Source organism: Empidonax traillii, unplaced genomic scaffold (assembly GCF_003031625.1).
Source record: "Empidonax traillii isolate 1590-97213 ecotype Southwest subspecies unplaced genomic scaffold, ASM303162v1 scaffold1777:size77351, whole genome shotgun sequence".
NCBI classification, from domain to species: Eukaryota; Metazoa; Chordata; class Aves; order Passeriformes; family Tyrannidae; genus Empidonax; species Empidonax traillii.
Genome location: NW_020956970.1, coordinates 53102 through 65639, shown reverse-complemented (window position 1 = coordinate 65639; position 12538 = coordinate 53102). Strand labels below are relative to the sequence as shown.

Sequence of the window (12538 nt, the reverse complement as noted above, 5' to 3'; positions counted from 1 at the left end):
CGGCTTCAACCCCGTGTGGCTCTTCAAGCAGTTCGTCTTCGACATCAACAACCCCGAGTTCGCCTTCCTGCGCTTCGTGGTGTACGAGGAGGACATGTTCAGTGACCCCAACTTCTTGGCACAGGCCACCTTCCCCGTCAAGGGCCTCAAAACAGGTATGGGCCTTCCAGCGGCATCGGCATCACCTCCCTCGTAGTCAGGGAATCGGAGAAGGGTTTGGGTTGGAAGGGACCTTTAAAGGTCGACTAGTCCAGGCCTTTGCGGTCATCTCCATCATAAAGTCATGGAATCATTGAAGGGTTTGGGTTGGAAAGGACTTTTAATGGTCAACTAGTCCAAACCCTTGCAATCGTCATCTCCATCATCATCATCTCCATCATCAAGTCATGAAATGATAAAAGGGTTTGGGTTGAAAGGGACCTTTATTGGGTCAACTAGTCCAAACCCTTGCAATCGTCATCATCATCATCATAGAGTCATGGAATCATAGAAGGGATTGGGTTGGAAAGGACCTTTATAGGTCATCAAGTCCAACCCCCCTGCAACCATCATCCTCATCCTCATCCTCATCACCTCTCGGGGTGCTGGCCATGGTGAGGGGCTCGGCCCCTGCCGTGGCACCGAGCTCTGCCCTGGTGTTGTGTCCAGGCTACCGCTCGGTGCCGTTGAAGAACAGCTACACTGAGGACCTGGAACTCGCCTCCCTCCTCATCCACATCGAGATCATCAACGCCAAGGCAGGTGGCCCCCGTCGCCTCCCGTTTTCCCGACCTGAACAAGGAGGGTCCATCTTGGAGTGACCCCCCCCACCCCCCGCCCCTCCCCACCTCACCCCTTTGCTTTGGGGGCAGGAGGAAGATGAGGAGAACCTCTACTCGTCCATCCAGCAGCTGCGGGACCGCGCCAGCGAGCTCTCCAGCCAGGTCTCCAGCTACGAGCGCGCCAACGGCTGCGACTCCCGCTACCAGCAGCGCCTGGACGAGCTGCGGGCGGCCCAGGAGCGGCTCATGGAGCTCACCGAGGTCCGGAACCGCAAGTGAGTGTCCCCCAACACGGGCCTTTGGGTGCTCCCTCTCAAGGGGGAGGTCTCCTAAAGCCCCCACCCTGCTCCCCCGCCAGGCTGATGGAGAAGAAGAAGAGGGACCGGCAGATGGTCACCAAGCGCAGCTGAGCGGGAGGGACGCGAGCGCCGGAGCTCCCCGGCCGCCTCCTGTCCTGCCACGCGGGCGGGTGGGGTGGCCACGGCTGGTCCCCTGCCCGTGGCCGGCTCTGGGTGCCTCCAGCTCTCATCCCGTGTCCCCTGGGGCTCGTGGCCGTGGCCTTGTCCCCACGGGGTGTCCGCCGTGGCTCCTCTTCCATCGTCATCGTCCGACGGGGAAACTGAGGCCCGGCCCCGGGGTGGGGCAGGACCGGCCACCTCCATCCTGGGAACGGGTGACAGGCTGGGCTGGCAGTGAAAGCCCAGGATGGGGACACAGGGGACACTCTGGGGGAGGGGGGTCGGGGGGGAGTTTTGTCCCCCCCTATAAATATCTGTATTTTCTTCTTTTATCCAGCCTGTACATACGGCGGGGAGGGGGGGGAGGGGTGTCTGGAGCAGCCACAGTATTAGGGCACGGGGGGGGGGGACCCCAAAATGCCCGCAGATGTCCCAGGAAGGGAGCAGGGGATGAGTCTGGGGGTGTCCACCGGCACAGGGTGGCGGTGACAAGGTGCCCCGAGGTAGGTACGGGCACCCAGGTGGCCCCAGAGGGGACAGGGATGGCAACCCAGCGTTGTCACCAAAGCCTGGGAATGGGGATGGATCCTGCCAGTGGAGCCCGTGGAGGTGGCAGTGGTTGGGGACATCTTGGGGTGTCCCCCGGGATCAGGGTGTCCCTGAGGGGAGGGGGGGGGGAACCTGTGTATTCTTTGTATGAAAATAAATCTATTTAGCCAATATTTATACCTGTCACCTGCTGCCCTCAGCTGGTGTCCCCTCCCCGATGTCCCTGCAGTGGGTGATGTCCCCAGGGGGGTCCTGGATCCAGGGGGTCACCTTGTCCCCCGTGACGTGTCCTGGAGGTGGGGGTGGTGCTGTGGCAGGGCCACTCGGGGAGGGGACAGGGGACAAAGGACATGGGACAGAGGGCACGGGGCCAGGGGGACACCAGGCAGGGGACATGGGACACAGGACATGGGACAGGGGACACCGGCCAGGGGACACAAGGGGCTGGGGACAGAGAGGGCAGGGGGACACAGGATTAGGGCACGTGGGGACAGGGGACAGAGGGCCTTGGGGACACAGGATTAGGGGATGTGGGGACACAGGATTAGGGGATGTGGGGACAGGGGCCAGGGGGACACAGGATTAGGGGACATGGGGACACAGGATTAGGGGAACGTGGGGACACAGGATTAGGGGACATGGGGACAGGGGACACAGGGCCATGGGGACACAGGATTGGGGGCCATGGGGACACAGGTGGGGTCATGGGAACACACCCGGATCCGTAGGGACATGGGGACACAGCTCCATGGGGACACACACAGAGCCATAGGAATTCGGATCCATGGGGACACCCACAGGTCCATAGGGACACAACACAGCTCTGTGGGAATTTGGATCCACAGGGACACCCACAGATCCACAGGAATTTGGATCCCTGGGGACACACAGAGACCTATAGGAATTTCTATCCATAGGGGCAGAGGTCCATAAGGACACCCACAGTTCCTTGGGGACACCCAGGGATCCATAGGAATTCAGATCCATAGGGACCCCCACAGCTCTGCAGGATTTCGGATCCATGAGGACACCCAGGGATCCACAGGGTTTGGATCCACAGGATTCGGATCCATAGGGACCCCCACAGCTCCATACGAATTGGGATCCACGAGGACACCCAGGGATCCACAGGGTTTGGATCCACAAGATTCAGATCCATAGGGACCCTCACAGCTCTGTAGGAATAGGGATACATAGAATTTGGATCCATAGGAATTCGGATCCATAGGGACACCCAGGGATCCATAGATTCGGATCCCTAGGATTCAGATCCATAGGGGCACCCAGGGATCCACAGGATTTGGATCCACAGGATTTGGATCCATAGGATTTGGATCCATAGGGTTCGGATCCATAGCGACACCCCGTTCCCGCCCTTCCTCCCCCCCGCCCAACAGGGGGCGTGGCCTCCCTCCAAACCACGCCCCTTTCCCTCTGCTGGCCCCGCCTCCTCTCTCCCATTGGTCGCCCGCCCCTTCCCGCCGCTTCCCATTGGCTGGCGGGCCGCGCGCGCGCCCGGACGCGGAAGCGGCGGAGCCGGAGCGTGGCCGGTGAGAGCCGGGCGGGGGGGGGGGACAAGGGGGGGGGTCGATCCTAATCCCGGCTCAGACGCTTAAAACCGGTTTTATCCCCTTAAACCGGCCACATTCCGGGATGGATATCCCAGAAATACCGTGTTTGAGGGTGGGGGAAAGGCGTTATTCCCGTGGTTTCGTGGGGAAAATGGTTTGTTTCGGGGGGTTCGGTGGGGAAAATTGCGTGTTTTGGGGGGTTTTTGCGTAAGGAAAAGGGTTTGTTTGGGGATTTTAAGGAATAAGGTGGTTTATAGTTTGTTTGTGTGGTTTTCATGGGGCAAAGAAGTTGTTCTTGGGGGGTTTTGGTGAGGAAAATGGTTTAATCTTGGGATTCGATGAATTAAACAGTTTATTCTTGGGGTGTTTTTTTTGACGGGGAAAATTGTTTGGGTTTGTGGTTTTCGTGATAAAAGAGTGTTTATTTTTCTGCTCTTCACGAGGAAAAGAGTTTATTTCAGTGTTTTTTGATGAAGGAAACGGTTTATTCCTGAGTTTTGGTGAGAAAACCGGTTTATTTGGGGGCTTTGATGAGGAAAATAGTTGATTTTAACTCCCAGATTTTTCCCTGCTGGAATTTCGGAGGTTGAATTGAGCTCCCAGATTTTCACCCGTGGAATTCCAGCAGTCGAATTCAACTCCCAGATTTTTCCTCCCGGGTTTTACCTCCGGGAATTCTGGGAGTTAAATCTCTCTCCCCGAATTTCCCCGGAAAAACGAGCGCCAGAACCTCCTCCCGATCCCAAACATTTTGCGTTTCTTTTCCACGTATTTTTTTTTTTTTTCCTCAAAGATGCGGATTTGGTACCTCGGGAGGTGTTTCCCGTGGAATATTTGGAATATTCATGAGCTGTAACACAGCTTTCCAAGGAATTTTTCCAAGGCAGAATCGATTCCTTTGCCTCCCTCCCGTGAGTAGGGCGAGAAAACCTGGAATGCGATGAGGTTTTTCCCGCTGAACCGGTCGGATGAGCCGTAGGAGTCACCTCATCCCTGGAATTATTCCTGTTCCAGGCTGGAAGGAGCTTGGAACAACCCGGACTAGTGTGGGAAGTCTCCTTGCCCAGGGCAGGGGGTTGGAATGACATGATCCATAAATTCCTTCCCAACCCATTCCATCATTCCCCGCTTCTCTTCCCTGGGAGGGTTTAGGAGGGAAGGAAGAGCTGCGCTTTTTTTTCCCAGTGGATGCCCAGTGAGAGGCCAGGAGGAAACTGGGATGCGGCAACCCCGTTTAGGTGGAATTCTGGATCCCCACGAAAACCCGGGAAAGGGGAGCGGGGAGGATTCGGGATCTGCGGCGTTGGAGCTGGACAAGGCTTTGAACCCCCCGGCTTGGCGTGGCCGGGACCTTTCCCATCCCGCCTCCCTCTGGAATTCCACGCGCGTCTCCTTCTCGCGGGTGACTCCCTCTTTCTCCCACCCAGGAGCAGGCGCCATGACCGCCCTCCCTCCTCCATCGCCAGCCGGGAATTGCTTTTACATCCTGACGGAGGGCTGTGCCTATGGAAGCAGGCACTTCCCGGCCGGCACCCTGTGCTGCTGCAGCGAGCGCAGCTACCTCTGGAATTTCTGCCGGGAATCGCCGCCTCCCACGCGCTTCCTGAGGGTCATCGTGCTGGATGACGGCTCGGGCGTCACGGTGGACGTGGGAATCCTGCAGCCCCTGCGGGAAGAAGCCGCCGCCTTCCTGCTGGCCATCGGCAACCCCAAGGAACGCCTGAGCTTCTTCTTGGAGCGGCTGAGCTTGGAAGCGGCGCTGGGAGCCGCTCCCGGCAGGAATGTGGTGGTGGAAGTGGACAGGAAGTTCTTCCCGGGGGTGATCCGTTACGTGGGGAGCATCTACAAACCCAGCTTGGCCCTGCTGGCCCCCGTGTTTTTCGGGGTGGAGTTGCAGGTAATGGGGCCAGGAGGGAAAATTCCGGGGTTTTCCGTCGGATTTGGGGGGGGTGACATCCCTTCTGGTTTCCAGGGAGAGGGGGAAAACAGAGGGAGAAGTGATGGATCCCATCACAGCGCTGAGTTGTTCCGGTGCAGGAGGAATTGTGGGATCTCCCTTCCAAGGAAATTCCTTGTTTTCCATGATATTTCTGTGTGTGTGACATCCCTTCTTGTTTCCAGGAAAAGGGGGAAAACAGAGGGAAAAGTGACAGATCCCATCACGGCACCGAGTTCTTCCAGTGCAGGTGGAACTGTGGGATCTCCCTTCCAAGGAAATTCCTTGTTTTCCATCATATTTTTGAGTGTGACATCCCTTTTCAGGGAAAGGGGGAAAACAGGGAGAAGTGACGGATCCCATCACGGCACTGAGTTGTTCCAGTGCAAGAAGAACTGTGGGATCTCCCTCCCAAGGAAATTCCTTGTTTTTCCATCATATTTTTGAGTGTGACATCCCTTTCCATTTTCAAGGAGAGAGGGAAAACAGAGGGAGAAGTGACAGATCCCATCACGGCACCGAGTTCTCCCAGTGCAGGTGGAACTGCGGGATCTCCCTGCCAGGGGAAATTCCCTGTTTTTCCATGAGATTTTGGTCATAACATCCCTTCTCGCCACGTTTTCCAGGGAGAGGGGGAAAACCGCGGGAGAAGCGACGGCTCCTACCACGGCACCGAGTTCTTCCAGTGCCGCCGGAACTGCGGGATCTTCCTGCCCTTCAGCAAAATCCAGTTCAATCCCAGGCCGGGCGGGAATGCCGGGAATGCCGGGAATGCCGAGCCCAGCGAGGCCGTGGAAGAGGCGGCTCCGGTGAAGGTGGGAGATGCCGTCAGTTTTTACGTGGATGAGATCCTGACCAAGGGAATCGCCATGGCCGTTTTCCGGGAAGGGAGCCGATGGTTCGTCAAAGTTTGTCCGGTAGGAGCGGCTTTTCCAGGGTTTTTTATTTTTGTGGGAATGGTGAGGGAGGGATTTAAAATATTTATTATTAAAATTAAAATTTAAAATTAAATTTTTAAATTTTTAAATTTTTAAATTTAAAATTTAAAATTTAAAATTAAAATTTTTAAATTTAAAATCCAATTTGAAATCTGAAAATCCAATATTAGAAGTATTAGAATATAAAGTGAATATTAAGTCACGTTAAGGTAGCAAAGTATCAAATATTGAAATATTGAAGATAATTAAGAAGAAATGAAGAAGTGCTGAAAGAATTTAAAGGATTAAAATAGGAAATAAAAATGATTAAAAATTGAAAGTATTAAAATGGTAAATAAAAAATTGTTAAAAATTGAAAGTGTTAAGATATGTTAAAATGGTAAAATATTAAAAGTATTAAAGATACTAAGGAAAATATTAAATATCAAAAATATCAAAAATGGTAAAATATTTAAAATAAAAATATTTTAAATATTGGAATATTTTAATATATAAAATATTAAATATGCTGAATAAAATATTAAATATTGACAAATATTTAAATAAGTGAAATAGTAAAAATAAAATATTAAAAATATCAAAATATTCTAAAATATTAAGATTTTAAATAAAATGTTAAATGTTAATAAAGATTAAAAGATTAATAAATAATAAAATATCAATAAATATTAAAATACTAATAAAGAATAAAATAAAATATGAAAGCTATTAAAATATTTTCAAATATTAAAAATGTCAGAAAATATAAAAAATACAATATTAAAAATTTTTTTTTTAAAAGATGCCCTCCTATTCCGGATTTTTCCCTCTCCTTGCAGGAAGAAGAAGGAACGACCGATATTTTCAGGGAAATCCCGATGGATTCTGTTGTGAAGGAGACTTTGCCAAGTAGGTGGATTATCCTTGGGACATTCCAGGGGGGAATTTGGTCTCCTGAGGAGCTGAAAACCCAATAAAAACTGAACTGATGGGGATTTATGGAACGAAATTCCCGAGTTCCAGGCAGAATTCCTTGGGTGAGGCGGCTGAAGGTGAATCCCAGGAAGAAATTCCTCTGGGAAGAGGCTTGGATTTAGTGGGAGAGGGAGCAGGAGCCTCATCCCAGTGGGAAAAGCGCAGGTGGGATCGCTGGGAAAGGCAAGGAATTGGTGGAGTCTCCCCCTTGCCACCAAAAATGATTGGAATCTTCCGTGATTCGTCTCACTAACGGCAGAAAAATTTGGGAATGCCCCCCCCTGCCGCCATTCCAGGAGTTTGGGAAGGGCTGGATTAGCTCAGAGGCCGGAAAACAGGGAGCAGGGTCATTCCCTGTCAGACCAGCTCGGCCACCCGCTGGGAATGACACCTTGTGCTTGTCTGTGTGGCCTGGAATTCCAGAATATCCCTGGAATTAGGTGAGGTCCGGAGGTTCTGTCCCGTTTGGCATCGGAATTCCCGCCTCACTCGGAGTTCTGTTTGTCCGTCAGGTCCGTTCCCGTCCTTCGACTCCAACCATTTGGAACCCCCAAATCCGGCGAAACCAGAGGCCAAGGAGAGCAGCGAGGAGGGGGAAGGTGGGAATTCCCAGCTGGAAGTGAACTCCATGGTGCAGATCACCCTGGACAAGGGGAGCCGAGTGTCGGGAATCATCCGCTGGGTGGGATTCCTGCCCCAGATTCCGGAGAAAATGGCTGGAGTCGAGCTGGTGAGGAGCAGGTTTGGGGCCTGCAGGTCCATGGGAAGGGAACGGAGCTGGGAAGGGTCTGGAAAACCAGGAACAGGGAGCTGGGGGAGGGGAGGGGGCTCATCCTGGAGAAAAGAGGGATCGGGGGGAGAATCCAAGGGGGACAGGAGGGTGGAGCCAGGAGGGATTGGGATCATTCCTAGGGAATGAGGGGCAGGACGAGAGGAAACGGCCTCAAGTTGCGCCAGGGGAGGTTTAGGCGGGATAGTGGGAAAATTCCCAATTCCTGGAAAGGGTTGGGAAGCACTGGAAGGGCTGGAATCCCCATCCCTGGAGGGGTTTGACATCCCTGTGGATGTGGCACCTCGGGGGGGGGTGGGGGTGACAACAATTTAGTGGTGGCCTTGGCTGGGCTGGCTTTTCCAACTCCTCGATCCCATAAATCCTGCTCTTCCCGGATGATCTTTCCCCCTCAGGATGAAGACAAGGGGGTCACCGGGGGCGAGTGGTTGGGCAGGTCCTACTTCCACTGCGCCCCCAAACGCGGCCTCTTCGTCAGGCTCAACTCCTGCCAGCCCGACAGGCGCTTCCAGAGCTTTCCCAGCGCCCATCTCCCCCTCCTGGATCCCGGTAAGTCCTCTGGGAAGCGGGAAAAGCGGGAAGAGAGACTCCCTGTGGAGAAACCTGGCGGGCAACCTCGAGGTCCTTCGAGTGCTGGGCTCTGCTGGTGCCTCTGCCCCACCACACCCTCGGCCCTGCCAGGTTCAGGGTGGCCCTCCCCCACATCTCAGAGGTTCTTTTCCAACCTCCAAAATTCCGTAGGGAACATCCCACCAGGCGTGAGAGTGATTCAGGAGACAGGGAGAGACGGGATTGAGAAGCCAACCTGGGAGTCCTGAACTCAGCTTAGGCTTCTGGAGCACCAGGGAAGGTTCTGGGGGGACCCCGAGGAGGTCGCTGGGGAATCCACGGGATTTGCTCTCCCTGCAGGAGAACGGGAAGCTCTTCCCGAGGCTCCTCCCGAGAGTTTTCCCCCCCTGAGGGACGAGGCGGCCGTGCGTGTCCTGCGGGGGCCCATGAGGGGCATCCAAGGCCACTGCAATTCCTGCTACATGGATGCAGCTCTCTTCAGGTGAGGACCCGATGGAATGAGGGTGGTTTTTTTTTTTTTTAGCCCCGAGTTGCAGCATTTCCCTGGATTTCCACCCCGCCTGGAAGTTCAGCAGGTGTGGATGGAGCAGACGGAGCCCCGAGGCTGCTTGTTTTTTTTTTTTTCCAGCTCGATTCCCAAACCTGGAAGGTTCCCCAGCCCTGAGGAACCCCCGTCCCCGTGTGTCTCGTCCTCCAGGCTGCTGAGAGCTCCCAGTTTTCCGGACTTGAACCCTGCTGGCTCTGTTCCCTGGAAGTTCTGGCTGGAATCCTTTCCAAGAGCCCACCCAGGAGGTCCCAGCTCGGAGAGGAAAAGACTCAGTGGTGCCTTTCCCTGAGCACTTTTGGTGCCAAGTAGGAGATTCCCTTCTCCCTGAGCTTTTCCTTGCTTTTTCCCAGTTGTCCATTCCACCAGCTGTGCCGTCCCTCACCTCCCCGTCATTCCATGCATGGAATCTTGAGCATCCAAGCCATCGACCGTTCACCATCCGCCACCGCGTTTTGGTTCCAGCTGCTGCTGCTTCCCAATCCGTGGGGATTAAACCAATCCCACTCTTCTCCACAGCCTCTTCTCCTGCACATCCGTGCTGGACTCCATGCTCTTCATGCCCTTCCCGCTGCGTGGCAGGAATGTGCAGGGAATTCTGCGGGATGAGATCGTTAATCCCCTCCGGAGGTGAGTTTCTGGGAAATGCCGGAATTTTTCCGTCTGCCTTCCATCCGTTCCTTCTCTGCTGCCCTGCAGGTGGCACCGAGGGAGAGGGATTTTCCTCCCAACCAGATCCCACGGGAGAAGGGGGGAATGGTTTCCCACTGCCAGAGAGGAGGTTTAGGTGGGATATTGGGAAGAAATTCCTCCCTGGGAAGGTGAGGAGGGGCTGGAATGGCATTCCCAGAGAAACTGCGGCTGCCCCATCCCTGGAATGTTTAAGGACAAACTGGACAGGGCTTGGAGCAACCTGGGATAGTGGGAGGTGTCCCTGCCCATGGCAGGGGCTTGGAATTCAACAATCCCTCCCAACCCAAACCATTCCATGATCCTGGGATGGTTATTCCAGTCGTTCCTTCCCCTGGGATGTGAGGCCATCCTGGATCCTTCCAGGAGAGTCTCCTGCTCTGAAGGAACCTCGGGAGCTGCACTTCCCAGGGAAAGGGAAAAAACAGGGATTCCTGGGGTTCCAACCCCCTCTGGGTGGAGCCCTGGAGTCGATGAAGCAGCAGCTTTGCCTTCATCAGCAGCTGATCCCAAAGACTTCCCGGCTGGATGAGGGGAGACCATCCACCTTCCAGAGCCTAAAGGGGCTTCAGGAGAGCTGGAGAGGGAATTGGGATGAGGGATGGAGGGACAGCACACAGGGAATGGTCCAGAGGAGAGGGTTAGATGGGATTCTAGGATTGGCTCATTCCCTGAGGGATCACCTGGAGCTGGATGTCGTTCCAGGAGCGGATTTGTCCGGGCCAGCAGCGTGATGCACCTGCGGGAGCAGCTGACGGACAAGGGACAATGTTCCAGCTTCACCAACGCTGAGAAAGGTCAGGAGCCCCCTCTGGAGCTTTTCCAGGCCTGCTTCCCTGGGGTTTTGCCTCATCCAGGCACCAGCTGACCACTTAATTTGGGTTGGTTTTTTTTTCCAGGGAATGTGCTTTAAGGAGCTGGTAGTTTGTATGTCAGAATTCCCATGGAAAATGTTTCCAGCTTTTAAAACTTTCTGTGCCCCCTTCCGGAGCCTGAAGGGGCTCCAGGAGAGCTGGAGAGGGATTTGGGATGAGGGATGGAGGGACAGCACACAGGGAATGGCTTCCCAGGGTTTGGTGGGATATTGGGAAGGAATTCTTGGCTGGGAGGGTGGGGAGGGGCTGGGCTGGAATTCCCAGAGAAGCTGTGGCTGCCCCTGGATCCCTGGAAGTGTCCCAGGCCAGGTTGGAGCACCCTGGGATGGTGGGAGATGTCCCTGCCCATGGAAAGGGGGTTGGAACTGGTTGATCTTTGTGGTTCCTTCCCACCCAACCCATTCCAGGATTCCAGGAAAGTGCAGTATCTGAAGGCTCATCTGCATTTTCCGGGCTCCCCTTGGAGCCTAAAAATGAAATTCCATGTTCCTGGAATGTTGGCTGGCGTTTCCCTGGCAGCTTTTGGCTCCATCCCTTTTTCCCTCCCCTCCCAGATCCCGAGGAGTTCCTCAACCTCATCATGCAGCAAATCCTGGGAATGGAGCCTCTCTTGAAACTCCAGTAAGTTTGTGCAGCCTGAGGGATGCGATTCCCCAATTTTCCACCTCACATTCCCTTCGGTGGGGGGAAATGGGGGGGGGGGGGTCACTTTTCCCTTTCCGTGGAGCTTTTTGGGAATGCAGCTCCGAGTTCTGTGCAGCTCCTGAAGAGCTGCCTGTGATCCTGATGGTTGGGATCTTCCCATCCAGGGAAAAATAAACAACCAAACCATTTCTGAGCTCTCCCTGGAAGGCGCTGCCTTGGGAAAATCGGGATAAAATCCTCGTCCCGTCCTCGGGGAGAGCCGAGAAGGGGTTTGAGGGCAGAGCCAGCAGGATCCAGATTTATCCCTTTGGATAAATGTGCCTTATCCCTTTGGATAAATCTGGGATGTGGCCAGGCTGCCAAGCTGGCTCCGATCCCAGAGCCTTTCCAGCAGGGATGTGATCCCAGGACTCCACAAAGCGGGATGAGGGGCCGGAGGGAGCCCAAAACTGAGGGATGTGTTGGGAGCACAGGAGGGGATTGTTGGATTTCTGGGCTCTCAGCAGCTCCCCCGCCCGGGCTCATCCCAAGGAAATCCTCCCCCTGATGGATGTGGAGGATTTGTGGGATCTCTCCTGGAACAGGGATGGAGATGTCGTCAATGGATCTCCCATCGGAGCAGCCTTTGGGTCTTTGACTTCGAAGCCGCTCCCAACAATTCCTTTTCATATTTAGAGACAGGAATTTTCCCCACACAGGAGCAGGATTTGGGGGCTCCAGGGGGACTGTGAGGCTGCAAATCCTGCTTCTATCCCTTTTTTCCCGTGGCACAAACGTGGGATTCCCAGGTGGAAAAAGGCACCGAACGGACCCCCGGGGAGCTCCAACGGGAGAATCCCGCGGGATCTCCGGCGGTTGTGGATCCACCTCACCCCTCCCCGTTCCCTGCAGGTCAGGGGGCCGGGAGCAGGATTGTTACTGCTACCAGATATTCCTGGAGCAGCAGGAGGATCTGGTGGTTCCCAACGTGCAGCAGTTGGTGGAACGTTCCTTCCTGGCCTCGGATCTGAAGCTGGTGGAGGTGAGTCCGTTCCCTCCCGCTTCCCGAAAACACCACGGAGCTCCCGCGTTATCCAGCCCTGAATCCAAGCCTGGCTTGGGAAAACGGGCTCAGCTTTCCCCCTTTTCCCCCTTTTATCCCGTGAATATTCAGCAGGGAAATCTTCATTCCCAAATTTAGAGGAGAACCTTCGAGCTCCGCCTCTTCCCACTCCGTTTTCCCCCCTCTGTGTTTTCCCTTTTTTTTTCCCCCCCACC

General features: G+C 54.4%; 2 protein-coding genes across 2 annotated transcripts in view; both read left to right on the top strand.

The window, feature by feature from the left end:
- LOC114070992 (1-phosphatidylinositol 4,5-bisphosphate phosphodiesterase gamma-1-like) overlaps positions 1-1906 on the top strand; it is a gene marked incomplete at its 5' end in the record, with an annotated part of 13613 nt that extends 11707 nt beyond the window's left edge. The window contains 3 exons of the mRNA XM_027908644.1: positions 649-737; positions 852-1036; positions 1120-1906. Of these exons, the coding sequence (XP_027764445.1) occupies positions 649-737; positions 852-1036; positions 1120-1171 (326 nt within the window). The remainder of the gene's footprint in view (positions 1-648; positions 738-851; positions 1037-1119) is intronic.
- Positions 1907-4777: 2871 nt separating this feature from the next.
- LOC114070993 (ubiquitin carboxyl-terminal hydrolase CYLD-like) overlaps positions 4778-12538 on the top strand; it is a 12384-nt gene continuing 4623 nt past the window's right edge. Inside the window, exons 1-10 of the mRNA XM_027908645.1 lie at positions 4778-5236; positions 5902-6192; positions 7032-7101; positions 7680-7897; positions 8353-8506; positions 8867-9008; positions 9591-9701; positions 10467-10558; positions 11191-11257; positions 12173-12302. Coding sequence (XP_027764446.1) covers positions 4778-5236; positions 5902-6192; positions 7032-7101; positions 7680-7897; positions 8353-8506; positions 8867-9008; positions 9591-9701; positions 10467-10558; positions 11191-11257; positions 12173-12302 — 1734 coding nt within the window. The remainder of the gene's footprint in view (positions 5237-5901; positions 6193-7031; positions 7102-7679; positions 7898-8352; positions 8507-8866; positions 9009-9590; positions 9702-10466; positions 10559-11190; positions 11258-12172; positions 12303-12538) is intronic.